The sequence below is a fragment of the Oryctolagus cuniculus genome, chromosome 5 (genome assembly GCF_964237555.1).
Source record: "Oryctolagus cuniculus chromosome 5, mOryCun1.1, whole genome shotgun sequence".
Lineage (NCBI taxonomy): Eukaryota > Metazoa > Chordata > Mammalia > Lagomorpha > Leporidae > Oryctolagus > Oryctolagus cuniculus.
In genome coordinates this window covers 96,604,374-96,632,100 of record NC_091436.1, presented here as the reverse complement: position 1 = coordinate 96,632,100, position 27,727 = coordinate 96,604,374, and the positions used below count along the sequence as shown (strand labels likewise).

At 40.7% G+C, this 27,727-nt stretch overlaps 1 protein-coding gene across 10 annotated transcripts in view; it reads left to right on the top strand.

Moving 5' to 3' along the window:
• The window catches only part of MYO6 (myosin VI), a 173,917-nt gene that overhangs the window by 59,695 nt on the left and 86,495 nt on the right, over window positions 1-27,727 (top strand). For all 10 annotated transcript variants that reach the window (XR_007923236.2, XR_011388642.1, XM_008263127.4 and 7 more), the window contains exons 3-8: window positions 4,334-4,476; window positions 8,931-9,000; window positions 17,562-17,635; window positions 20,049-20,178; window positions 22,651-22,756; window positions 25,271-25,326. Coding sequence is in view for 8 of the 10 variants with exons in the window: in XM_008263127.4 (XP_008261349.3) it covers window positions 4,360-4,476; window positions 8,931-9,000; window positions 17,562-17,635; window positions 20,049-20,178; window positions 22,651-22,756; window positions 25,271-25,326 (553 nt within the window). In the remaining 2 variants the exon portion in view is untranslated. The remainder of the gene's footprint in view (window positions 1-4,333; window positions 4,477-8,930; window positions 9,001-17,561; window positions 17,636-20,048; window positions 20,179-22,650; window positions 22,757-25,270; window positions 25,327-27,727) is intronic.

The window sequence follows — 27,727 nt, the reverse complement described above, 5'->3', positions numbered from 1 at the left end:
ATCTGGGGACAACACGGTTTAGTCCATGCAGACATATAGCATTCAGTTCCTAACAAGGACTATTGCAGTAGGGGACAGTGAAGGCCTGAAATCTGAAAATAGTGAAGTCAGCTGGGTAATTGTCACTTAGGAACAGAGTGAGGGAGTGAGGGTGGGAAATTCTTCAGAGAAGGCATGAGGAGTGTGATGGTTCTTGGTATCAGCTTCTTGCTTGAGGCAGGCTAAGGACTTACACGTCAGAAATGATGAGGGAGAAGGAACTTAATCAAATATCAAAGGTGGGGAATTCTTCCTAAACTGACTTTACAGGATTCTTGCTAGCCTGGTAGGGATAGAGACAGAGGCCAAGGTCAAAACCTTATCAAGTGCCGGCGCCGCGGCTCACTAGGCTAATCCTCCGCCTAGCGGCGCCGGCACACCGGGTTCTAGTCCCGGTTGGGGCGCCGGATTCTGTCCCGGTTGCCCCTCTTCCAGGCCAGCTCTCTGCTGTGGCCCGGGAGTGCAGTGGAGGATGGCCCAGGTGCTTGGGCCCTGCACCCCATGGGAGACCAGGAAAAGCACCAGGCTCCTGGCTCCTGCCATCGGATCAGCGCGGTGCGCCGGCCGCAGCGCGCCGCCCGCGGCGGCCATTGGAGGGTGAACCAACGGCAAAGGAAGACCTTTCTCTCTGTCTCTCTCTCTCACTGTCCACTCTGCCTGTCAAAAAAAAAAAAAAAAAAAAAAAAAAAAAAAAACCTTATCAAGTGGTGGAGGAGCCTAGCTAGTTGGTCAGAGAGAGTTGTCAGCATGCAGCAGTTTTTGTATGCATACCCTTGCTTTTTCCTAGAGTTTTTCACTCCAGAGATCTCTGTCTTTTCCAGAAAATAACCTGTAGCCTTGGCAGCAAAATGGAGGAGTGAACCAGCAGATGGATGATTAATCTCTTTCCCTCTTTCAGATAAATAAACAAACCATAAAAATAAGGAAAAACAATTTGAATAGTTAAGGGAATTTGCCATTCTTTTTTTTGATGTTGAGGGTTTTGCTTTTGCTGAACTGCCACAAGATCATTGTCTTGAAATTGGTGGCTTCAAACAAGGGCTATGGGAGGAGGGGACAGGGAGTTGTGTGACTAGTGTCTGTTGGGTGCCACACAGTGATGATCTCAGCTTTATGTCATTTAATCCTCACAGCAATTCTGTAAGGTAAGTGATATTATCCCACCATATGGATAAGGATAAAGATAAAGATCAAAGAGGTTAAGTAACTTGCTTAAGAGGTAGTATGAAAGTGGTAGAACTGAATTGGAAGCGTAGGTTTTACAGCCTTCCAACTCCCTCTAGTTTACTATCTCCTTTAACTCTTCACAAACTAGGTAAACAGTTCATTCATTTACCACCAGTAAATGTTGTTGTTGGTGGGGTGTTGTGTCCTACGGGATCGTCTTCCCTGAAGGAATGGGAATGACCTGGTCAGACTTATCATTCACTAAGATTGCTGGTGATCTGTGTGGAGCAGCAAGCGTAGAACAGGCATTTAAGTTAATTATAGAAATCCTAGTGTAAGGCAATGTTGGTTTGGGTTAAGGTGGCAGGGGAGATGCCAAGAAGTGGGTGGATTTGAGGTGCCTGTTGAGATAAAGCTGACAGATTAAGGGGTGCTATGAAATTGAAAGGAGCTGGAAGAATTGAGGGTGACTCCAGGTTTGATTGGAACTAAGTATTGTTTGTGTCTTTACTGATATGGAGACAGCAGTCTGGGATGGTGCACCGTAATAATAATGTTGCACATATTGGCTGAATCCATGAAGAGTTGTCTAGGAGGAAAGTAGATATCTGGGTACTCAATGGATGTCTTGGCTGGAGAAATAAATTTGGAAATCACTCACATATAAATAGTGTTTAAAGCAACTGAACCAGATTTGATTATCTAGGGAAAGAGTAGAAGTGTGCATGTAAATCTGAGACAGTGTTTTGGATTCACTTTTATGAAGAATCTTTATCTAATTTTTTTCACTCAGAATTATACATAAGCCTGCTAGGATTTACTGGATATGAGAAGCAACCCACTTTGTAGCCACTACCAAGAAGACATAGACCAATTGGCACATTTTAAATGTGCCAGTGATTAGCATCTTTTTGGCTGGTCTGTATGCCAAACATCCATAACTTTCAGGAGGGACTGCACCTGTGGGCGCCCATACTAGGGATCCCAAATTTGAGACCTCCACTAAAAGCAGCATCATGACACAGGAAGCAGTTCTTTAAAGCAGTGAAAAAAGTCAGTTTCTGTTGAGATCCTGGAACTGGAATATCTGCTATTACTTATTAGCTGATCACTGTTATCCATTCCTTTTATAGTATTCAGGCTCATTAAAATGAAGTATGTTTTTTAAAGATTTATTTTATAGTTACAGAGAGAGGTAGAATCAGAGAGAGACAGGTTCACTCCTCAAATGAACACAACTGCCTGAGCTGAGCTGATCTGGAGCCAGGAACCAGGAGCTTCTTCCGGGGCTTTAACTTGCTGTGCCACAGCGCCGGCCCCAAAAGTGAAGTATTTTGAATGTCATGGAACCTTTGGGCTACTGTTGATAGAATTGTAAATGTTACAGCTAAGAATGCCAAATATGAAAGAAGCCTTATATAAACTCTTGAAAATTATATTGGAATTCACAATCGGCAAAAACTGGAAGCTGTCCAAATATGCATCAACAGGACAACTGAGAAGCAATTGTGGTATAGTCATCCACTATACTAGCACAGACAATAACTTGGTTGAATATTTTGAAAATCGAAACACTTCTTTCATTCAAAAGAGGCCAGACAGGAATGAATAAGTCTGCATTATATCATTTATATGAAGTTCAAGAACATATAAAGTGCTGGTACTGCAGCACAGTGGGTTAAGCCTGCAGCACCTGCATCCCATATGGGTGCTGGTGAGAGTTCTGGCTGCTCCACTTCCAATCTAGCTCCCTGCTAATGTTCCTGGGAAAGCAGCAAAGGATGCCCCAAGTCCTTGGGTACCTGCACCTATGTGGGAGACCCAGAGGAAGCTCCTGGCTCCTGGCTTTGGATCAGCTCTGCTCTGGCCTTTGCAGCCATCTGGGGAGTGAACCAGCAGATGGAAGACCTCTCTCTCTCTCTTTCTCTCTCTCTACCTCTGCCTCTGTCTCTCTGTAACTTAATATTAAGTTACTCTCTGTAGTTTAATATTAATTTAATATTTAATTAATAAAATATTTAAAAAGATTAAAGAAAGAACAGTAAAACTTGACTGAACATTAGCATTGGGATTGATCAAATGGAGACAAGGGAGAACTTTCTGGGATGACAACTATTTGAGGTTTAAGTTAAATGGCTATATAGCATTTGTCTGAATTCATAAACTTGCTTACTTAGATTGATACGTTTCACTGTGTATACATTTTACCTCAGCAGAAGAAAATAAGAAAAGAACAAAAACCCAATTTCTGAGTAGTGTTGTAAGAATTGTATAGGGAGCATCTCAGAGTGTTGGGCAAGGTTTCTCAGAGGAAGTGATCTCTTTTTATTCCTTCAGGTTCAAAATAACTTAATTTTCCAACTCTTTTATTTTTTAAGATTTATTTATTTATTTGAAAAGCAGAGTTACAGAGAGGCTGAGTAAGAGAGAGAAAGAGCAGGCGAGAGAGAGATCTTCCATCTGCTGGTTCATTCCCTAAATGGCTGGAGCTGAGCCGATCCAAAGCCAGGAACCAGGAGCTTCTTCTGGGTCTCAAATGTGGATGCAGGGTCGCAAGGACTTGAGCCATCTTCTACTGTTTTCCCAGGCCATAGCAGAGAGCTGGATCAGAAGTGGAGCAGCCAGGACTTGAACCGGCGCCTATATGGAATGCCGGCACTGCAGGCAGCGGCTTTACTGGCTATGCCACAGTGCCTGCCCCAAATTTTCAGCTTTCAGCAGCTAACTCCACATAGTTATATCTGTTCCTACTATTTAATTTATTATGCAAGCTAGCATACTTTGAATAGCAAGAGGGAGTGCTATTATAAATTATACTGGAACAACTGGTGGAAACCGTGACCATTTCTGTTTCTGTCCTGGTGCTAGTATAGTCCTTTACTGCAATTTCAATTGAAGAAAGACAGTAGCAGAGCCAGGTGTAACCTGAGGGTAGAGCAGCCTCTGCCTGGCCTTATCTATGGTGAATGAAGGGGGCAAGGGCAGCGTGGTGGAGGGAGGGCAGGGGGATTCTCTGTGGTCGGGGCAGATGTATTTCTGTTAGATTTTACATGAGAACTTTCAAAGCTGATATTTGATTTGTATTTCCAAAGTTATTTATGTTCATTTGTCTGTTCCTTTCAAACAGGCTATAGTGGATAGCCCCCTTCAAAAATGGAGGATGGAAAGCCCGTTTGGGCACCACACCCTACCGATGGATTTCAGATGGGCAATATTGTGGATATTGGCCCTGACAGCTTAACAATTGAACCCTTGAACCAAAGGGGCAAGGTGAGTTTCTCCAAAAAAATTTCAAAATGTGATTTCTTTTAAAAAATAGTTGTCTTTTTTGAAAGAGCTGCCTCTCTGCTTAATGAAGTAGATGTCCCTGGCATAGTATATGGAAAAGATAGTTTCTAGTAAGTGAATCTTAATTTTCTACTGATTTTTTTGTAATAAATCAGAAGTGCATACCTTAAGGAAGAAATTATAGGCCGGCGCTGTGGCTCAACAGGCTAATCCTCCGCCTAGCGGCGCCGGCACATCAGGTTCTAGTCCCAGTCGGGGTGCCGGATTCTGTCCTGGTTGCCCCTCTTCCAGGCCAGCTCTCTGCTGTGGCCCGGGAGTGCAGTGGAGGATGGCCCAAGTCCTTGGGCCCTGCACCCCATGGGAGACCAGGAGAAGCACCTGGTTCCTGCCTTCGGATCAGCGTGGTGCGCTGGCCGGCCGCAGTGGCCCTTGGAGGGTGAACCAACGGCAAAAGGAAGACCTTTCTCTCTGTCTCTCTCTTTCTCTCACTGTCCACTCTGCCTGTCAAAAAAAAAAAAAAAAAAAAAAAAAAGAAAGAAATTATAAAATTAGATGTAAATTTTGGTGAGCCTTTCATAATCACATTCTTTATAACAAATAACTAGATGATAAAATACAAGTAATAATGTATTTTTATTTCTTATGTCATATTGCTATAATATTTATGATTGTGATATATTCAACATGTTATGAAGTAAAAATATGAAAAGTGAATTGGTTAGGTTATCAAATTTTACTTTTTTCTTTAGCTTACAAATAAGATTTTTAAAAAAAAAATTTATTTTCTTACATTTATTAGCATGGATCTGGGTAAGTTTCTATAAGATACTTAAGTCTTAAATTTTCACATCTAAAATTATTTTTGTGATAATTTTCAAAGCATAAAAATAACTTTGAAGTCTGTACACATGGTATTTATTTCCTTTCATGCTTCAACATAGAGTAGACACTATTAAAAAAATGGAAGTTTTGGGGAAAAGTTACCAGGAGTTTTGCATTGCTTACAGAGAAGACATCCTTGTAAATGCCTCCCTTTCAGTCTTCATGGGATCTGGTATGGATGGTTTTTGTGGGAGAGCCTCAATAAATATTCCTATTAAACAGCTCTTCTGTCTAAATTAAGTTTGTGGATGTCATTTCTGTTTACTTTGGACTCTGCAGATGTTCATGAATAATTTATATTCTACCCATACATGGTTAACTAATGCCATATGACTACCGTCCTTCTGGGAACCTTAGAAAAACAAGGTAGATTTCTCAGGAGGTCTTTTCACAGAGAAAACTATTCTGTTACTGTAAACAACCCAGGAACCGCAATGCATAATATATAATGTGCCTTGTTAGAGGAGGCCAATTAAAGATACCCTCAGGATAGGAAAGACAGAGTGTTTCTAGTTTTTCCTCTTATTAACAGGTATCTATTTGTACTTACAATGCAGTACACGTTAAAAAAATTTAAAAAACTCAGTTATTTTATGTATTTGAAACTTTTTGAATTTTCTTTGACATATTTTTATAAGCATAGTAAGTCAAAAGGCCAAAATGATATGCAAAGTATATTTCCTAGGTATATTCTGTTGTAACCACAAGTGACAAAATAATTCAGTTCAAGGATAGAAGAAATCTTATTTATGGGGAAATGGTTTTTTCATATTTTAATATGCTTTTAACTGTGCCTTAATAGTATTAGTCAGGCATGTATGTAGAATCAACAGAAACAGTTTACATTGTGGAATCATGTAAATATTATGAATCTGTAGGTAATTCTGTAAACTAAAGTTTAAGTTGCTTTTAAAAAGAAATATTTTTTGAGATTTAACAAATTCTTAGGATTCTTTTAATATTAATTTCCTCACTTATTTTCTGAACAGGGTCTTAAGAAATTGTAAAGTGTCATAATAACCAGGTAGTACAGGGGTAGGGGACCTGTCTTCTGCTAAGGGCTGTTTGGATATTTATAACACCATTCTCAGGCCATACAAAAGTAACAACTTAAAAATTAGATTTATGGAATTTCAAGTCCCACCCGCGATGGCCCTGGCAGGGCCAAATCAAATGATTTAATGGCCCGCAGGCCAAACATTCTCCACCCCTGGAAAGATACATAAGAGAAATCATCTTTTGCCTGGATGATTCTTGATCCAGAGGTCATCCTCCTCCTCCTCATCCTGTAAACATTTATAAAGGAACTAAGTCTGTAAAGCGATGGACTGTAGAGTAGAAGCACAGATGAGGAAATGGAGTCAGCTCTAGTGGGGGACATATCTTTGATGAGAATGATGGCTTTTCAGGTTTTTTTCTTTGTGATTATTTGCAAAAATATAGATTTTATATTGCATTAAGTATGTATATCATGTGTGAGAATTTATAAGAAATAGACTTTTGGGGCCGGCGCTGTGGCATAGTGGATAAAGCCGCCACCTGCAGTGCTGGCATCCCATATGGGCATTGGTTCTAGTCCTGGCTGCTCCACTTCTGATCCAGCTCTCTGCTGTGGCCTGGGAAAGCAGTAGAAGATGGCCTAAGTCCTTGGGCCCCTGCACCTGTGTGTGTGGGAGACCTGGAACAAGTCCTTGGCTCCTGGCTTTGGATCAGTATAACTCCGGCTGTTGCAGCCATCTGGGGAGTGACCAGCAGATGGAAGACCTCTCTCTCTGCTTCTGCCTCTCTGTAACTCTGCCTTTCAAATACATAAATAAGTCTTAAAAAAAAGAGACTTTTTATGCCAACATGTATGTGTTGTGTCTGTTTGCATTAGTGTGTATTTTGAAACAAAACAGTAGGTCAAATGAAACATTCCCAACACATCCCTTCTGTGTGTTCCAATATCTTTTTAATTCTGTGGAAAATGCTGTCTCGTCCCTCTTCAGACTAAAGCTCATAATATATGGCGTCTGAGGGTCTGTATTTCTTTTCCCTATGTACTTTGGTGATCTTAAATTTTCTCCAGAAGCTGTCTCCCACTCATACTTTTCGCCACACACTTATTCTTCTGTGCCTGTTTCTCCTCTTCCCTCTACCCCTTCCACAAGTGTTCGGTCCTCGTCGTGAGTGTGGTGAGAGGTGCTTTCTGTCCCTGACAGTGCTCTTGCCTGGGGTGCCACACCCCACAGCCCTTTGCTTAGCAAGTACTGATTTACCTTTCAAAACAGTAATTGAGGTCACCTTTTTTAAGAAGTCTTTCCAGGGATGTCTGATCTCTCCCTCCCACCCTGCAGTGGAATTGACCATTAATTACTTTTTTCCCTTGAGGAGTGGTATGCATTCTTGGCTCTCCTGTAATCTTTATTGAAGATGATTGTTTACATTTGTCTCCTCATCTCTGCCAGACTGTAATCTCAAGCGCAGGGGCTCTTTTATTTGTCCTCTCTTTGGAGCTTGGTACACTGTGTTTGATGTGCGGTAGGTATTTAATGTTGGGTGATCAGTGTGTGCTTTGTTATGTGAGCTTCTTTTGATGGAAGAAAAACCTCCTCCCTCTAAGAGAACAAAATTGTTTTCATTAAACAAATTTTCTCTTAGAGGGGAGGGGGAAGAGCAGGCTGGTTAGTTTGGAGAATGAAGAATGAGGGACAGAACCCTTCTTTTGGGATGCATTCCTGGTCTTTCAGGCTGCTCTTTTATTTATTTATTTGAGAGGTAGAGTTTGACCAAGATAGAGACAGACAGAAAGGTCTTCCATCTGTTGGTTCACTTCCCAAATAGCCACAACAGGAGCTGGGCCTGTGTGAAGCCATGAGCCAGGAGCTTCTTCCATGTCTCCGACGTGGGCACCGGGGCCCAAGTGGGCCATCTTCTACTGCCTTCCCAGGCCAAAGCAGAGAGCTGGATTGGAAGAGGAACAGCCGGGACATGAACTGGCGCTGGCACTCACATGGGATGCTGGTGCTGCAGGCAGAGGCTTAGCATACTACCCAGCTACATCGGTGCCTTTCAGGCTGCTTTTAACTTCATTCCAGCAACTCCTGTCATGGCACCGCTGCCTCTCACCCGTCTCCGTGTGTGTGTTTCTGTGAGAGACAGACCTGTGTGCCTAACATGATGAAACATTTCAGATTTTGAGTTTTTGGTTTAGGGATACTCAACCTGCATATATAAACTTTAAAATTTTTATTTTTAAAATGATTATTAAATAGTATATGTATGTAAGCTTAATATGCTTCTTGTTTTGTCCTACTGTAGCTGTAAGAGCCTGGGATGTTTATTTACTCATTTTAATTTTGATTTCATGTCCATGGTAATAGTAGAAAATGTTTTGAGTAAACCTGTTGCCCTGTTTTTGGGTTAATGATTTGTTAAATAGTAGGACTTGTGTTAAATTGTAATAAAGAACATGCTGTTGCTATTATGTTACAATGCATGCAACCAGTTAAGTGCTTTCATTTTTCTTATTATGTATAAGTCTCAACTTTAATGAGTTTTGTTTTGTTTGTTAGACATTTTTGGCTCTCATAAACCAAGTGTTCCCTGCAGAAGAGGACAGTAAAAAAGATGTGGAAGATAACTGTAAGTATCAAGTTAAAAGTCAGTTCTCAATACACCACCCCTCCAGAAAAATCAGTGGTTGTAATTAGTATACTCTATTGGTTCAGGAAAAAAATGTGACCTTTTGACGTGAAGGTTCAAAAGTGCTAAGTCTATATTATCTCAGAGTTGCACTTTGCTGAAAGAATCTGTTGACTGCGTGCTTTTAGTGTTATTTCTGTGTGTAAATGAAGGGAATGGTAATGTGAGGCTGGAACTAAAGGTCTTTTTGTAGTAGTCTTGAAAGTTACTTTGAACCTTATGAAGAGTCAGTGGTTTTTATAGTAGTATATTTGGTTTAGTAATTTGAAATTTGACTCAGTAAGGAGTCAATTAATATCACTGTTTCAAGCAGACATTTTCTTAAAATACTATGTAATAATTACTGATTAAAATATTATTTCAATAAGAGTGGGAATAAGAGTGGGAAGAGATGTACAATTTGGGACATGCTCAAGCTGACTTGCCCCAAATGGTAGAGTTAGAAACATACCAGGGGATTCCAATTCAATCCCATCAAGGTGGCATGTACCAATGCCATCTCACTAGTCCAAATGATAAATTTCTGTTCACAATTGATCATAATGAAAGGACTAAGAGTCAAAGGGATCACACAAACAAGTCTAGTGCCTGCTAATACTAACTGATAGAATAAATAAAGGGGAAAGTGATCCAACATGGGAAGCGAGATACACAGCAGACTCATAGAATGGTGGATGTCCTAAACAGCACTCTGGCCTCAGAATCAGCCCTAAAGGCATTCGGATCTGGCTGAAAAGCCCATGAGAGTATTTCAGGCATGGAAAGCCAAGACACTCTGGCAAAAAAAAAAAAAAAAAAAAAAAAAAAACCTAAATGAAAGATCTCTGTGAGTGAGATCCCAGTGGAAAGAACAGGTCTTCAAAGAAGGAGGTACCTTTCTCTGAAGGGAGGAGAGAACTTCCACTTTGACTATGACCTTGTCTAAATAAGATAAGAGTCGGTGAACTCAAAAGGCTTCCATAGACTTGGAAACTCATGACTGGAGCAAAGGGAGATTACTGATGCCATAAACAGGAGTCACTGTGCACTTACTCCTCATGTAGGAGCTCTGTCCTTAATGTACTGTACATTGAGATTTAATGCTATAACGAGTACTCAAACATTATTTTTCACTTTGTGTTTCTATGTGGGTGCAAACTGTTGAAATCTTTACTTAATGTATACTAAACTGATCTTCTGTATATATAGAAAATTGAAAATGAATCTTGATATGAATGGAAGGGGAGAGAGAGCAGGAAAGGGGAGGGTTGTGGGTGGGAAGGAAGTCATTGTGGGGGAAGCCAATGTAATCCATAAGCTGTACTTTGGAAATCTATATTCATTAAATAAAAGTTAAAAAAAAATTATTTCAGGACTTTATACTAAATACAGAATTAATTTATCTTAGCATATTTTCTAAAAAATATTTCATCCAGTGAACAGGTTATGTTTATTCCTACATTTTCACTTTTAAGGTGTAATCACATTTCAGTTTGGGAGGAGGTCAGTTGGGTTTAAGAATTGTGTCCAGTTGTCATGAATTTAATTAAAGGTATCTGACATTAACTCTTCACTTAAAGAAAAAAGATACAAGACAGGATTCGATGTATTCTTATTGATTTTTTTTCTGAAGTTTGCATTTGAGGAAGCCTATCCCGATCTGTAGAATAATGGGGGTAAATGAGAGCCATGGACATGGAGGCAGGCAAGCTTAGTTGTCACGCTGACTGTGCTGTTAGGAAGCTCTGTATGTCCCTAGGAAGTGTATCTCCCTCGAGCGATTCTCATCTGTCGAATGGGAGTAGTAATGTGGATATCATATGCTTAGACTTGATGTATTTAAAAATGCCTGACCTCTCCAAATTCTCAATAAATTATAACCATCATTATTATGTGTGAGAGATGGTTATGTTCCTTTCTGTCCAAAATTGCTGGAGAGTTTGAGAAGACAGTACCTTTGTTTGTTTGTTTGTTTTTAAAAAAGATCATTTAGTTGAAAGGCAGAGTTCCAGGGACAGAGAAAGAGAGACAGAGATCTTTCCTCTCTGCTGGTTCACTCCCCAGGTGGCTGCAACAGCCATCACTGGACCAGGCTGAAGCCAGGAGATTCTTCCAGGTCTCCCATGTTGGTGGCAGGGGCCTGAACACTTGGGCCATCTTCAGCTGCTTTCCCAGACCATTAGCATGGAGCTAGATCAGAAATGGCTTGGCCGGTGCTGCGGCTTACTAGGCTAATCCTCCGCCTTGTGGCGCTGGCACACCGGGTTCTAGTCCCGGTCGGGGCGCCAGATTCTGTCCCAGTTGCCCCTCTTCCAGGCCAGCTCTCTGCTGTGGCCAGGGAGTGCAATGGAGGATGGCCCAAGTGCTTGGGCCCTGCACCCCATGGGAGACCAGGCTAAGTACCTGGCTCCTGCCTTTGGATCAGTGCGATACGCCGGCCGCAACGCAGCGGCCATTGGAGGGTGAACCAACGGCAAAAGGAAGACCTTTCTCTCTGTCTCTCTCTGTCTCTCTCTCTCACTGTCCACTCTGCCTGTCCAAAAAAAAAAAATAAATAAATAAAAAAAGAAATGGCTTAACCCACTACACCACACTGCCGGCTCCCATGTATTGTGTGTGTGTGTGTGTGTGTGTCTCTCTGTGTGTGTATCTATATATAATATAGATATTTAAGATTTATTTATTTATTTGAAAGGCAGAGTTATAGAGAGGCAGAGGCAGAAGTAGAGGGAAGTCTTCCATCTGCTATTTCATTCCTCAAATGGCCGCAGTGGCTGGAGCTGAGCTGATCTGAAGCCAGGAGCTTCTTCCAGGTCTCCCATGAGGGTACAGGGGCCCAAGGACTTGGGACATCTTCTGCTGCTTTCCCAGCCACATCAGAGAGCTGGATTGGAAGTAGAGCAGCTGGGATTCGAATCGGTGCCCATGTTGGATGCCGGCACTACAGATGGCAACCTTACCTGCTGTGCCACAGTGTTGGCTCCTGTATTTTTTAAGGTTTTATTTATTTAAGAGACTGAATGACAGTGAGTGAGAGATAGACAGATTTCCCTTAATAGCAAGGGCTGGACTAACCTAAAGACTGGAGCCCAGAACTGCATCTGGGTCTATGTGGGTGGCAGGAGCTCAATTCTTTGGGTGATCCACTGCCTACCCAAGTGCATTAACAGGAAACTGGATTGGAAGCAGAGTAGCAACGACTCAAACCCATAGGGGCATGATAAGCAGCAGTTTCACCCCCTGCACCCCAATACCCACCCCAATCCTTTTCATATATTAATTTTTTTTGTTTATGTAATAGGTTTTAATTATTTTGAATCCCTTTTTTTAACATTATAAAATACTCTCCCTCTGTTTCCTTTGCGTTGATACTTGTCCAGGTTTCTAAATTTCCTAGCCTTATATGGATTTGCTGCCTTTTGCAGGAATTTTCTTTGATGATGGCAGCAATTTTCATGTGTGATGTTAACTGTTGTCACACAGGTGGCCATCCCTACGTCATTCAGCAACTTTGTTGAGTTCAGAATGCAGGTTTTTCAACTACAGGGGTTTCATCATTTAGGTTTTTTTGTCTGAGGCATGCTGTCCTGCCACTGTCTTCTGCCTGATGACACACTATGGTCCTTTCTAACGGTCTCATATGTATATCTGAAATCCTTTCCTCCTCCTGATGGGAGGAACACAGTCACTTGAATTATCGCCCCTGTCTTGCAGGCTCTGCATCAGCAGGAAGCTAGAATCAGGAACTGGAGCTGGGAATCAAACCCAGGCAGTTACATATGGAATACGGGTGTCCAGACTGGTGGCTTAACTGATAGGCCAAATGCCTGCCCCTCTACAAACTTCAAACAGAAATTGTTTGTTTATTTATGAGAGAAAGTGCTTTCATCTACTGGTTCACTTCTAAAATGCCTACAGCAGCAGGGGGACTGAAGCTAGGAGCTGAAAACTCAACCCAAGTGTTTTAGTTGAGTGACAGGGACCAACTGCATGAGCCATAGCCTGCTGCTTTCCAGTGTACGCATTACTAGGGAAACAGGAATCAAGAGTGTACTCAGAACTCACACCCAGGCACTTTGTTGTAAGGTGCAGACAACCCAACTGGAGTTTTAACTGCCAGGCCTAATGCCACATCTTGAGAATTTTTTGAAGTTTGTCATATACCAAAGTGTTTTTAAAGAAACAAACTGGGATTATTCTTTTATTGTGTATTTGTTTTTAAGATTTTATTTATTTATTTGAGAGGTAGAGTTACAGACAGAGAGGAGAGACAGAGAGAAAGGTCTTCAATCACTGGTTCACTCCAAAAATGGGCCACAATGGCAGAAGCTATGCCAGTCCAAAGCCAGGAGCTTATTCTGAGTCTCCCACGTGGGTGCAAGGGCCCAAGCACTTGGACCATCTTCTGCTTTCCCAGGCTGTAGCAGAGAGCTGGATCAGAAGATGGGCAGCCAGGACATGAACTAGCACCCGTTTGGGATGCTGGCTGCAAGTAGAGGCTCTTAACCTGCTACTGCTCTGGCCCAAGAATTTTATTTTTTAAATTATTAAAAAGTTTATTCTTTTGAATATAGTTAATTCTATGAATATTTAGGCATAAAAATAATCAGTTCACATCAGGATTTTCATGTAAATAGCCAAACCAAGTATCCCTAGGACTACTGCATATTAGAAAAATGGCAGTAAGTAGGGTTTAGGTAGAGTAGGAAGTGATTTCTGAGACCCTTGTGAGCATGCCTTGGTCATACCTTTAGGGAGGTATAGGTACTAGAGACCTATGTCTCATTCTAACAAACTGAGGGTTGCAAATATTTCCCACTATATGTTTCTGTGTCCTCATGAAAATGAAATAGAATAGAGCCCTGCACTGTGGCACAGAGGGTTAAAGACCTGGCCTGTAGCACAGGCATCCCATATGTATGCTTGTTTGAGTCCTGGCTGCTCCACTTCCGATTCAGCTCTCTGCTCTGGTCTGGGAAAACAGTAGAAGTTGGCCCAAGTCCTTGGACCTCTATACCTAAGTGGGAGATGTGAAGAAGGTACTGGCTCCTGGCTTTGGATCGGCTCAACTCAGGCCGTTGCTGTCATTTGGGGAGTGAACCAGTGGATGGAAGACCTCTCTGTTTCTACCTTCATTTCTCAAGTAAATAAATAATTTTTTTAAAAAAGGGAAATTTTTACATGTTTCTAATTAAAAAAGATTTTATAATTAAAAAAAATGAAAATAGACGAAATGGCATGATTTAAGAAGACCATCCTAGCCATATTCTTACTGTCATTGGCAGATATTTTACCAGTTATGGATTTTTTTTTTAAAAAGATTTATCTATTTACTTGAGAGGAAGAGTTAGAAAGAGAGGTCTTCCATCTGCTGGTTCACTCCCCAACTGGCCACAATGGCCAGAGCTGGGCCGATCCAAAGCCAGGAGCCAGGAGCTTCTTCTGTGTCTCTCACGCCGGTGCAGGAGGCCCAAGCACATGAGCCATCTTCCACTGTTTTCCCAGACTGCAAGCAGAGAGCTGGATCGGAAGAGGAGCAGCTGGGACACGAACCGGCACCCATATGAGATGCCTGCCCCTGGTTAGTGATTTATTTGGCTTAATTGACAGGCATCCCTGAGAAGGCATGTGGTGAGCATGGAAGCTGATAAAGAAAGGAGAGCAGGCAGTAGTTCACATGTCAGTAAAGGTTTTCTTGAGTAGCTTTCCTAGGGGAAATGTACTGTTGGATTAAGAATTCTCACTTAGAAAAAGCAGGGATGATATCATACAGCTGGGTGTCACAGAGGACAGTGAGTGATGGGCCAGTGGTTCAGCCCAGTGCTTATGGTAAAGACAGCAACCTGTAGACCAGGCTCTGGTGGACAAGAGTGGAAGAAGAGCAGGGATTGTAGAAGCGTAAATGACAGATACCCAAGCCAGATGTACCTCTGCTGCCCAGCCCTCTCCAGATCCTTCCCCAATTTGAAAGAATGCTGCCATTCAACTGTTAGGAGGTCCCACCCATTTCTCATTCTTTTATGCTGCCTTAGGTAGCATTAGAAGGCAGTGAGGCATGTGTCTTTGGAAACTGAACTGGTTGCATTGTATGAGGACAGAAATATGAACAGTCTTTGTTACGACAGGTATAAAAGAAGGATTCTGTTTGATAGCATTGGTCAGTTGTTGAATTGTATGTTAGACATACTTGTTGCATAGGCGTATTGTACAGCCTCAATGAGGGATCCCACATGAACAAACAAATCAGGCAGCATTCTACCCTCAAGGGTCTGATTGAGCACCCAGAATTGATATGTAAAATTATCATCATAATGCTGGTGGTACTAGTAAGCCCCATAAAGTAAGAGAAAAGTTCTATGGTGGTAGTGAGAATTGGGAGTGTAGCGCATTTTTTTTTTCCGTTTTAATTTAGTTACTTTCTTTCTTTTTTTTTTTTAAACTTTTATTTAATGAATATAAATTTCCAAAGTAAAGCTTATGGATTACAATGGCTTCCCCCCTATAACGTCCCTCCCACCCGCAACCCTCCCCTTTCCCACTCCCTCTCCCCTTCCATTCACATCAAGATTCATTTTCGATTCTCTTTGTATACAGAAGATCAGTTTAGCATACATTAAGTAAAGATTTCAACAGTTTATTTTAAGTGGAAACCAACACTTGGATGATATCTGGTTTAGATAAATAGTTTAGTCTGCCTACCAGTTAGACCATATTAAAATGAATTGCAGAAAATTAAAGATTGTTTGAATATGGGCTTTTTAAGAGCCTTGATCAGCTTTGAATAGGTATGTTGAGAGTAAGAACCAGTGCTGTTCTTCATTTTATTTTATTTTAAAAAAAATTATTTATTTGTGGCAGACAGAGTTACAGAGAGGCAGAGGCAGAGAGAGAGAGAGAAAGAGAGAGAGAGAGAGAAAGAGGTCTTCCATCCTCTGATTCACTCCCCAGATGATTGCAGTGATCAGAGCTGTGTGGATCCAAAGCCAGGAGACAGAAGCTTCTTTCAGGTCTCCCACGCGGGTGTAGGGGCCCAAGGACTTTGGAAATCTTCTACTGTTTTTCCAGGCCATAGCAGAGAGCTGGATCAGAAGTGGAGCAGCCAGGACTTGAACCAGTGACCATATGGGATGCCGGCACGGCAGGTGGCCGCTTTACTGGCTATGCCACAGCGCCAGCCCCAGTGCTGTTATTTTGAGGAGGAGATTTAATTAGAGCTCTTGTTATTGTGCTGAGCAGTCTGGAGTAGAGAGGAGAGAGACTAAAGCTATAGAGAAGTAAATAGTTACTTTAATCATAAGAGGTAGTGAGACCTAAATCAGGATTAGAGCAGTAGAAATGGAAAGGAGGGACATTTCCTGGATTCAGGTTATGTTGATGCTGGAGCAGCTGTCATGAGCCTTGCACTTTCTTACAGAGAAATTGGGCCTGAACAAGGGGAATGAGAAAAGGTGATTGTGGTATTGACTAAGGTTTACAGTTTAGATGGCTGAGAAAATGGTGGTGCTAATAGTAGAAAGAAGGGGATTGAGAAGAGGCGTGTTTTTGTATACTTCAGCATGTGGTAGAAATAACTCTTTGAAGATAGGAGGGTTTGGAGAACAGATTGGGAAGAAACTGATGTGTCAGCAGAACATGTTCAGAAAAACAAGGTATTATGATTCTGTCATTGGTTAGCTTCATATCCTGCAGTAAGACATTTACCATTTTCCCAGGACTTTTGTTACATCAATAGTGAGGGAGGGGCTGGCGCTATGGCTCACTTGGTTAATCCTCTGCCTGTGGCACCGGCATCCCATATGGGCGCCAGGTTCTAGTCCCGGCTGCTCCTCTTCTAGTCCAGCTCTCTGCTGTGGCCCGGCAGGGCAGTGGAGGATGGCTCAGGTACTTGGGCCCCTGCACCCGCGTGGGAGACCAGGAGGAAGCACCTGGCTCCTGGCTTCGGATTGGCACAGCGCCGGCCGTGGCGGCCATTTGGGGAGTGAACCAACAGAAGGAAGACCTTTCTGTCTGTCTGTCTCTCTCTCTCACTGTCCATAACTCTACCTGTCAAATAAATAAAGAAAAAAAAATAGGGAGTGACTGAATGATCTAATGGTTCCTTCTCATTCTAAAATTTTATCTTTTGTATTTTATTTGTTAAGATTCTGAGCATCAGACTAGATTAGTATTGTTACTTTGTTGTGTCGGAAGTGTATTAGAATCAGAGCTCTTTAAAGAGGTACTTTCTTTCCACTTGAATTGTTTTTGACCTTCATCAGTGTGTACTCTCACTGGTATTCACTAGATGTACTCCTCTGGTTGGAAATTCATTATTTGAAATGCTACTGTATACACCTAACTAAATTGGATGTATGTTAAATCAGCCTTTTGAGTTTACATGTACCTGGGTTTTAAAAAGTTTGTATTAAATCTAACCTAACATAGGAGTTTTAGGTTAGGTCAAAGTGATTCAAATGAAAATAGTTTTGTTTTACTTTTTTCCCCTTCAATTGTCTAATAATTGACAATTTTTTTTGTCTTAGGTTCACTAATGTACTTAAATGAAGCCACACTCCTCCATAATATCAAAGTTCGATACAGTAAAGACAGAATTTATGTAAGTATTTTACCAATGGCTTATGTTTTTGGTGAGGTAATTATTTTACATCCTACTGTTAGATTTTGTCAGGCTTGAAATTTTCCAACAGGAAATCATTCACATCTGAGCCTGCTGGATAGGGAAGGCAAACTCTCTGAAAACATGGATTTTTTCAGATTTACTGCTCTAAGTCCAGGTCTTATAACGTGTCTGGCACATAGTAGGTACTTAATAAATTCTTGTAGAATAATAAATTCATAGCAACATCTGTTTTTCAGACTTACAGATGTCCATTTTGAGTATTTTAAAAAACTCCAATTATTTTAGAGATTTTTTTCTATTTTTGGTCTGTGTAGATGTTTATTAATTTACTTTCACATTATTCTGCAGAGAATTTAAGGCAACCTGTAAGAAGTGTGTATTGAATTTGGAAATTTGAATGAGGAAAAAAATGTGAATAAGAATAAAAGGCAATATCAGAGGAAATACCAAGGACGTAGAAATGCTGATCAAAGAGCCTAAATAGTTTTATTATCTCAGTAGGTCCTAGACAAAGAACCTGTAGGTTTATAAAGTAAAAATGTTAGAAAATGAAAGGCACTGCTTTTAATGAACCTAGAGGTTTTCAGCAAATCACTCATACCTAGTATGTTTCAATTGTAATTGTTCACTGGACATGTACAAAATTTTATACTAATCTGACATAGTCTTAGATTCCTTTGTTGGCTGGAGATAAATTACTGTACTGTTGCTCTCCTGTTATAAAGATGGGGCACTTCATTATTTTTGAACGAAGAAAACACATGGCTTCATGACACTTACTATATCAAATGACAGTCTTAATCTTTTATATCACTATCAACTTGCCTAATTGTACTTACTTAATTCTGACTAAATTACATTTAGTCTTTGCCATCTGTCCAAGTAGTGACAGCTGGAAAATAGAGTCTCTTCTAAAAGAGTTTACTTTCTTCCAATTGTATACTGCATTAAGACTTTATTTTCATTCTTGGTTTTTTAAATCACTAAATAAAGTGTGTATGTAGGCTTAGAGATAGCTATTCTTGATTATAAATATATTTGGAAATAAAAATCAATTAGCAGACTCATGTTGAGCATCAAATACTTGCTAACTTGCTATTTTAGATACCAAAATAATCTAAAATTTTAAGTTTGTTTGTTAAAGCAGTTCAAAGTCTACTGAATCAATGAAAGTTAATATGGATGTCACCAGGAAACATCATCTTTGAAGTAGAACTGGAGAATCTATATTTTTAAGGTTTAATTGAAGCCATGGTTGGTATGCTTTTTCCCCAGCCAGTAATGCCTTTTAATTATAAAGCCATTAAAAATGTACAATAGCTTTATTACACAATATATACAAGTGATAGAAAAAATTTTGAAAAAGAGTTTAAATTTGATATTTTATTTTTCTAACTAATCAGAATTATCAAGATTATTCCATAAATTTGAAAGCATTTGCTAATTCCTATTTAACATTTTCATTGACTACTGTGTCTGTGTTCCTTTTCTTTTGTCTCCCATACTAATATCACTATCTGGAATTTCTTATCTTTTACTGTACTCCAAGACACATCTTTAGGAATATTCCCTGAATTCTATTGATAGTCTGAAAGTTCAGAGTTTTTGCAACATTTCCCTTCTACAACCAGAAGCAGAGCAGAGCAAAATATGATCCTGTGTGCCCTACTTTTGCCAGTATAACCAAACCACAGCTCTGTATCTACCCACCAAGGAATTTTATAAATCCTACTGGTCCATTTTTCTGATCGTGTAAAACCACAGTTAAATTCCAAATTTGAAAAGCAAGCTTAAATTGCTCCTTAAACATTTAGCCTGTTAATGTTCCAGGCAGTGGTTAGCATATGTTGTTTTGCAGAGCTCTGGGACCAAGTGGTCACTTCAGAGCTAAGTCGATCCTTGGTATTCTGTGTTGGAGTTGAGCCCAGAGGGTCCAGTGAGGTGTATTATAACTTTTCAGTTGCAGGGTGAATAAAGTAGTTACAATGAAGAATAAATATAACCTGAACTCCTCCTTAGGAATAGAATCAGGGAAGTAAATTTCCTGGGTAGAGTCACCTCGAGCAGCCTGATTGAGATAGAGGCTTAGGCACTGAGATTTCTGTGCTGCTTTGTACCTGGGAAGGCATATGGGAGAATATTATCATAATTTTGAATGTTCTGAGATACTGATGGGATGACAAGATACAAATATATTTTAAGAGTTGGACTAATATGTATCCTGCAGAGATCAGGGAATATTGAAGGCTGAAAAAGTAGATTTGAGAGTCTTGGTTTTATAGAGAATTGAAGGTATTTATTGCTGTACATTGCTTTCTTCTGTGAGCCTTGTTTAGCTTTACATGAAAATAGTAATTAGAAGATTTTATGTTTATGCTTTTCCTGTTAGACATATGTCGCCAACATTCTGATTGCAGTGAATCCATACTTTGACATACCTAAAATATATTCCTCAGAAACAATAAAGTCCTATCAAGGAAAATCTCTTGGGACAATGCCACCTCATGTCTTCGCAATAGGTAAGTGACTTAATTATATTTCAGTTCTTCTCTTTCCTTATACTGTACAGATGTACTCAACTTTTCTTTTTGTATTAATAAAAGATACCATGAATTGAATATATATTTTGTATAATATGCATGTATATCAACATTGTTAGGAGCAGGTATCTTTTTTTTTTAAAGATTTATTTATTTACTTAAAAGGCAGAGTTACACACACACCCACCTACACCCACACACACACAGATTAATCTTCTATCCTCTGGTTCACTCCCCAAATAGCTACAATGGGTGGGACTGGGCCAGGCTGAAGCCCAGATCCTGGAACTCCATCCAGATCTCACACGTTGATGACAGAGGCCCAAACTGCTTTCCCAGTCCTGTTAGCAGAGAACTGGATCTGAAGTGTAACAGTCAGGTCTCAAACCAGTGCTCATATGGAATGCTGATGTGGCGATGCTACCATAGCGCCAACTCCAGGAGCAGGTGTCTTAACAGGGCAGGGAAAAATACTTTTGCAACTAACTCATGGGGCAGTCATGCATCATCATTGGTAAATACCTGTGTCCTCATAGATGTGTCTGCCCAGTCAAAAGTATTACTTAATAAAAGTTACCACAGTGGTTCTTTTCAAATTCTCAAGATAATCAACTCTGTTGTCAAAGTGCCCTCCTCCTTCTGTTTTGAGGCCCAGGACTTCCTCTCTAACCCTGGTGGTCACTTGGCAGCCTGTTACATGGAGCAGATTAGAGATATGAGAGCACACTTCTGTATTTTATCATGCATGAGGGCTTTATAAAATGAAAAGATTGGAAGTGACGTGTGCTTTGTATTCTGTAGAATCTGTGTGGGAATATTTGAATGTCTTTGCTGTTCTCATCCTTTCTCATATCAAGGCGTCCTCGAGCTCTGAGGCACAGAGAAATGAAGTTATCTGAACAGAACTGGAGTGCTTCCCCATGTACTGAGAGGTTAGCCGAACCTCTGTATGCAGACAAACCAGGAGTGCACATTGTTTTGGTGCTACATCTAAGTGCAGTCTGCCTTTGGGCTATGTTTTCCTGCTTGTGTTTTGGAGAGACTTCATTTCCACATTTAGTTGACCTGTGTGCTGTGTACTGCTAGGCAGAGCAAATACGCCAGCCAAGTCCAGTGCTGAAGCAGATTTACATTTTAGTTGTGAGGAGCCCTGATGGCCATTGATTTGTTCTTTATCCACCAGCAAAGTGGTGTACAATCGTTAGAACCTAAATGTGAGCACTCATCTCTGTAGGGAAGTTATTTGTTTAAAATGTAAATAAGAGAGCTTTTATTTTAGCCATTTAGTTCTAAAAAAGGTGTTTAGAATGATTCTGTAAACTTAGGCAAAATAGATTGCTGATAAATTGAACAAAGGAGTAGGTACACCTTTCTATATGGTTGCATTCTGCCCTGAGGGTAGTAGTCATTGGCAAACCCTTTTTAGTTGATGTGGTTGGCACATTTCTGAGGTGAGAAATAGCTATCTTATTGAGCCAAATTGGTCAAGAACTAATTTTGAATTAAAATTGTTTGAATTCTAGACCAGTTTGAACAGAATTGTGTTTACATCAAGATTTAAGACATTTTATACTTTAAATTGTTGGAGTGTAATGAGGATAGTTAAAAATTTTATATAAACAATTATAAATCTGGAGATTAAAAATAATTTTGCCTATATTTATATTTTGTAATGTTTTATCTTTTTTTGTTTATTTGAAAGGCAGACACACACACACACACACACACACACACATCTTCCATCTTCTAATTTACTCCTAAATGGTCACAATAGCCAAGGCTGGGCCATGCTGAAGCCAGGAGCCCAGAACTCCACGTGAGTCTCCCACATGGGTGACAGGGTACTAAGTACTTCAGCCATCTTCTGCCTTTTCCCAGGATGCACATCAGCAGGAAGCTGGATGGCAAGCAAAATAGCTGGGACTCAAATCAAGCTTTTACCTGTCTTTAAGTGCTGATAAATTCTACATGGTGTTTAAATTTAATAATAGTATGAAAGGGAAAAAACATCTCAGATTCATTCTGCAATTATTTTTTCTATCTCCAGCAGAATTTTTGGTTGCCAGATTTCTTAATTGGGAGCATGTTATTTCTTGCTTTTCACTGGGGACCTCATTAGTTATGCACAGCGAGCCTTTTATCCCTCAGCAGATCTGCTCTGGTATTAGGGAGAGCTGAGCCAGAGTTCATAATATGGAGACTTTCTCACACAAACTTAAGAGTTGTTTGGATTTAATATTACTTGTTAGGGGACTAAGATAGGACATAGAAAGTAAAACTTTTAGAAATGTTTTTGAACACTTTTGACTGATTTTATTTTAAAATTTTATAAACTGTAAAAACACATTTATGATTTCTCTAGGAGCATATGCTCCTACAGTGAAATTTCTGTTTTCATAACTTTATATTTGATATATTGTTCATCATTCATTTGTTGTTATTTGGACCCAGCTGATAAAGCTTTTCGAGACATGAAGGTGCTCAAGATGAGTCAGTCCATCATTGTATCTGGAGAATCAGGAGCTGGCAAAACAGAGAATACGAAATTCGTTCTTCGGTGAGTGCTATCCTGGCAAACTTTGAACAAGTTGACTTTTTTTTTTTCTTTGCTGCTGCTGGTGGTCAAAACATGTAGCATAAAATTTTCCAACTTTACCATTTCTAAGTGTAAGTTTAGGAGTGTTAGGTAGATTCGCATTGTTGTGTAGCCAATCTCCAACTTTCTATCTTGCAAAACTGAAACCATATGCATTAGGCAGGTCTCTCTCTCCGCCTCCTCCAGGCCCTTGGCCACTGCCATGGTACCCTCTGTTTGGGTGATTTTACACTAGATACGCCTCATGCAGGTGGAATCATACTTTCTGTGACTGCCTTGTTTCATTTAATTCAGCTTAATATTCACCCATCTTGTCAGAATTTCCTTCCTCATTTTGTATACCACATTTCATTTATCCATGCAGTCATTCATTGGGTTGCTGCTACCTCTTTTTGGCTACTGCTAAACAGTACTGTTGTGAACATGGGTGTGCAAATATCTTTTCAAGGATTTAAAAAAATTTTTTTAATTTTATTTTATTTTATTTATTTGACAGATAGAATTAGACAGTGAGAGAGAGACAGAGAGAAAGGTCTTCCTTCTGTTGGTTCACTCCCCAAATAGCCGCTACAGCCGGAGCTACGCCAATCCGAAACCGGGAGCCAGGTGCCTCCTCTTGGTCTCCCATGTGGGTACAGGGGCCCAAGCACTTGGGCCATCCTCCACTGCCTTCCCAGGCCACAGCAGAGAGCTGGACTGGAAGAGGAGCAGCCGGAACTAGAACCCAGCGCCAATATGGGATGCTGGCGCCGCAGGCAGTGGATTAACCAAGTGAGCCATGGCGCCGGCCCGGTCTTTTCGAGAGTTTGAATAGATTGACTTTTGATACCTTTGCACACTTTGTGACATAGTTTAGAATGGTGGGCTCTAACCTTTTAAGAAACAGACACCTTATTTGGAAGCTAATCGGTAGTTGTTGAAAGCCATTTCTGACATGTTGTCCTCACAAGGATCCTGAGAGATACCAGTGCTGGTTAGGCAAAGGAAAATCTGGGAATGTTCCTTCAAAGTCCCTCAAGTATTTATATTCTATTCTCAGTATTTGTGCAATTAGTGTGTTGAAATAATTTTTTACCTTAAGCTGTACCAATTGGCCTCCTTATCTCTGTTTACCCATACCCCTCTTCCCAGTGAGTGTATCTCATTTGCTGCCATCAAATTAAATTCTGTATTCTTTGTTTAGAATCATGGCATTTTGGGACCACTGCTGTGGTGCAGTAGGTTAATCCTCCGCCTGCAGTGTCGGCATCCCATATGGGTGTCAGTTCTAGTCCTGGCTGCTCCTCTTCCAATACAGCTCTCTGCTGTGGCCTGGGAAGGCAGTGAAAGATGGCCCAAGTCCGTGGGCCCCTGCACCCACATGGGAGACCAGGAAGAAGCACCTGGCTCCTGGCTTCAGATCGGCGCAGCTCTGGCCATCATGGCCATTTGGGGAGTGAACCAACGAAGGAAGACCTTTCTCTCTGTCTTTCCCTCTCACTGTCTGTAACTCTGCCTCTGAAATAAATAAAAGTAAATCTTAAAAAAAAAAATCGTGGCATTTTAAAAACGGAAGGAGGCCTGGCACTCGTTAATTTATGTACCCAGGGAGGCTAAGTCTACTGGTGAGATGGGTGCTAGGACTTGTGCATTTTGAATTTTCACCAGTGTTTTTCCCACTGTATGACAGTTCTTAGTTAAATACTGTGTGGTGGGACCTGTTTTGAGAGTTTGGTATTCCTTAGGTAAATGTGTGTGTTATTCAGAGTTATGTATATGAAACCAACTGAAGAGTTTGTTAATGACTCTTTAAAAAAGGTATATTAAAGTCATTGTAATCAATATTCTGTACTTTGGAAATTTATATTCATTAAATAAAAGTTAAAAAAAAGAAAAAAAGGTATATTAATTATTTTTGAAAGTCAGAGTTAGAGAAACAGAGAGAAAGAAAAAAGAGAAAGAGAAAGAATGATCTTCCTTCTGCTGGTTCACTCCCCAAATGACTGTAATAGCTAGGGGCTGGGCCAGGCCAAAGTCAGGAGCCGGGAATCCATCTGGCTTTCCCATAGGGGTGACTGGGGCAGAAGCACTTGGGCTGTCATCTGCTGCCTTTCCAGGTGCATCAGCAGGATGCTTAATGAGAAGTGGAGCAGGTAGTATCAGTGTTGAAAGTGGCGGCTTAACCTGCTGCACCACAATGCTGGCTCCTGTTAATGACTCTTGGGCTTAAATAGTTCCTAATAAATGAAACCTTCCTAATAGTATTGGAATTGTAAGTGGTTCAATTTCTTATTCTTTCTTTCTTTTATGAGGGTACATCCAAAGGTTTGTGGAAAATGAAGTTAGAAGATGAGTTTATTTTGGTGCAATAAAATTTTAAAATCCATCCACAGTTATGATTGCTCAGTTTAGGTTTACAAGTATGAAACAGTATTAAATCTATAAATATATTGTATGCAGTAATGTCATCTTTTTTAAATTCCATATTTTAAATAGATACCTGACTGAATCCTATGGAACAGGTCAAGATATTGATGATAGAATTGTTGAAGGTATGTTAACTTTAATTTTCTCTTGTCAGACATGTACTGAGATTAACTTAGAAGAATCCTTTCAGTGATCTGGAATGTTTTCCTCCCGGAAATGCATGACTCTTCCTACTCCGACAAATCTTTGTTTTAATATTCTTATTTGCTTTGTATATATTATCTGTTCCCCTACTCCTATCCAATGTAAGCACTAAGAAGGCAGAGATATCTTTGTTGCATATTCTAAAGCTCTAAAATAATACCTGATACATAGCATAAATATCTTTGAAAGAATGAAAAGAAACACAGGAAGCTCTTTGGATTGTTGTTTGTTTTGTGGTCTTTGTTTTCTATGAAAAAGGAAAGAGAAAGAGGGTTATTTGATATTAGGTGCTCTTTGGAAGAAATAATTTTGACTAAAAAGTATGCTTAAAATGGGGCTGGCACTGTGGCATAGTGGTAAGGCTGCTGCCTGCAATGCAGGCATACCATATGGGTGCTGGTTGAAGTCTTGGCTGCTCTATTTCATTTCTAGCTCCCTGCTAATGTGCCTGAGAAAGCAGTGGAAGATGGCCCATATATTTGGGCCCCAGCCCCCATGTGAGAGACTGTATGAAGCTCCAGGCTCCTGTTTTCCATCTGGCCCAGCCCTGGCTGTTGTGGCCATCTAGGGAGTGAAACAGCAGATAGAAGATCTCTCTCTATCTTTCTGTCTCTTTCTGTAATTCTACCATTCAAATAAACACATAAATCTTAAAAAAGACAAGTATGCTTAGAAGTCAGGATTATGTAAGTTGATTTCTATAAGTGATCCATGCTTGCACATACCCCTTCAAGGTCGTCTTTTGTACCTCAAGCTGGAGACTACTGATCTAGGCTCCATCATGTTGAAATTTTACTCTTATCCAGGTTCCCTTTAATACCTTCCACATCTGGGACAGGTCTGGTATCAGGAGCAGAAAACAGGTCGTTCACAAGGTGGCAGGAACTCTGTTACTTAAACTACCACTGCTGCCTCTTAGGGTCTTCATTGGTGGGAAGCTGAAGTCAGGAACTGGAACAGGAGCCTGGAATTAAACCCAAGCACTCTACTGTAGGATTCAGACATCTTAACTGCTAGGCTAAATGCCTGCTCCCTGATCTAAATCTTTTAATGGCTTCATATTGCTCTCAAGAAAACACCTCAGATCTGTAACATCCCTTACAGTGCTTGTCTGGTCTGGCGCCTGCCCCTTCTGGTCTCATCTTGAGTCATGTTTCCTCTGACTCCTTAAGTTTCAGTCGTGTTGGTCTCTTTGTAATTCCTTGAGTTGCTTTGGGTCTTGCTGGATGTTTTTTCTCCTTCCTTTTTTTTCATTTGGCCCCTCTAGGTATGCTTAAACATTGAATAAATTAAAAAACACATTATGAGTTAATTCATTAAAAGGTTAATCACTCGTGACTTATTTACTTGAGTTGGATGTAAGGTTGGTTTCTTCCATAATAATGTTATACAGTATGTAGTTTGTCATAGGTGGGAAAAGCTTGAAAGTATTGTTCCAGATGTTTCTGTAGCTCCTTAATGGAGAAGAGTAGATATAACTGGATGTCATAGAACCTTTTTTTTTTTTAAAGATTTTTTTAAAGATTTATTTGTTTATTTGAAAGGCAGAGTTACAGAGAGGCAGAGAAAGAGAGAGGGAGAGAGGGAGGGAGAGAGGTCTTCCATCCACTGTTTCACTCACCAGATGACCACAGTGGCTGGAGCTGTGCTGATCCAAAGCCAGGAGCTTCTTCCAGGTCTCCCATATGGGTGCAGGGGCCCAAGGACTTGGGCCATCTTCTACTACTTTCCCAGGCCACAGCAGAGAGCTGGATTGGAAATAGAGCAGCCGGGACTGGAACCGGTGCCGATATGTGATGCCAACACTGCAAGCCGTGGCTTTACCCACTATGCCACAGTACTGGCCCCATCATAGAATCTTTTTTTTAAATGAAAAAAAAAATTTTTTTTGACAGGCAGAGTGGACAGTGAGAGAGAGAAACAGAGAGAAGGGTCTTCCTTTTACTGTTGATTCATCCTCCAATGGCCGCTGCGGCTGGCGCACCGAGCTGATCCGAAGCCAGGAGCCAGGTGCTTCCTCCTGGTCTCCCATGCCGGTGCAGGGCCCAAGCACTTGGGCCATCCTCCACTGCTTTCCTGGGCCACAGCAGAGAGCTGGCCTGGAAGAGGAGCAACAGGGACAGAATCCGGCGCCCTGACCGGGACTAGAACCTGGTGTGCTGGCGCCACAGGCAGAGGATTAGCCTATGGAGCCGCGGTGCTGGCCCCCCCGTCATAGAATCCTTTGATTCCATGTTTAATGGAATTTTGTCTGTTTGTTTTGGAAGGAATATATTATTAATAGCAGTACTGTGACTTTCTGATGGGAAGATTCTATTCCTA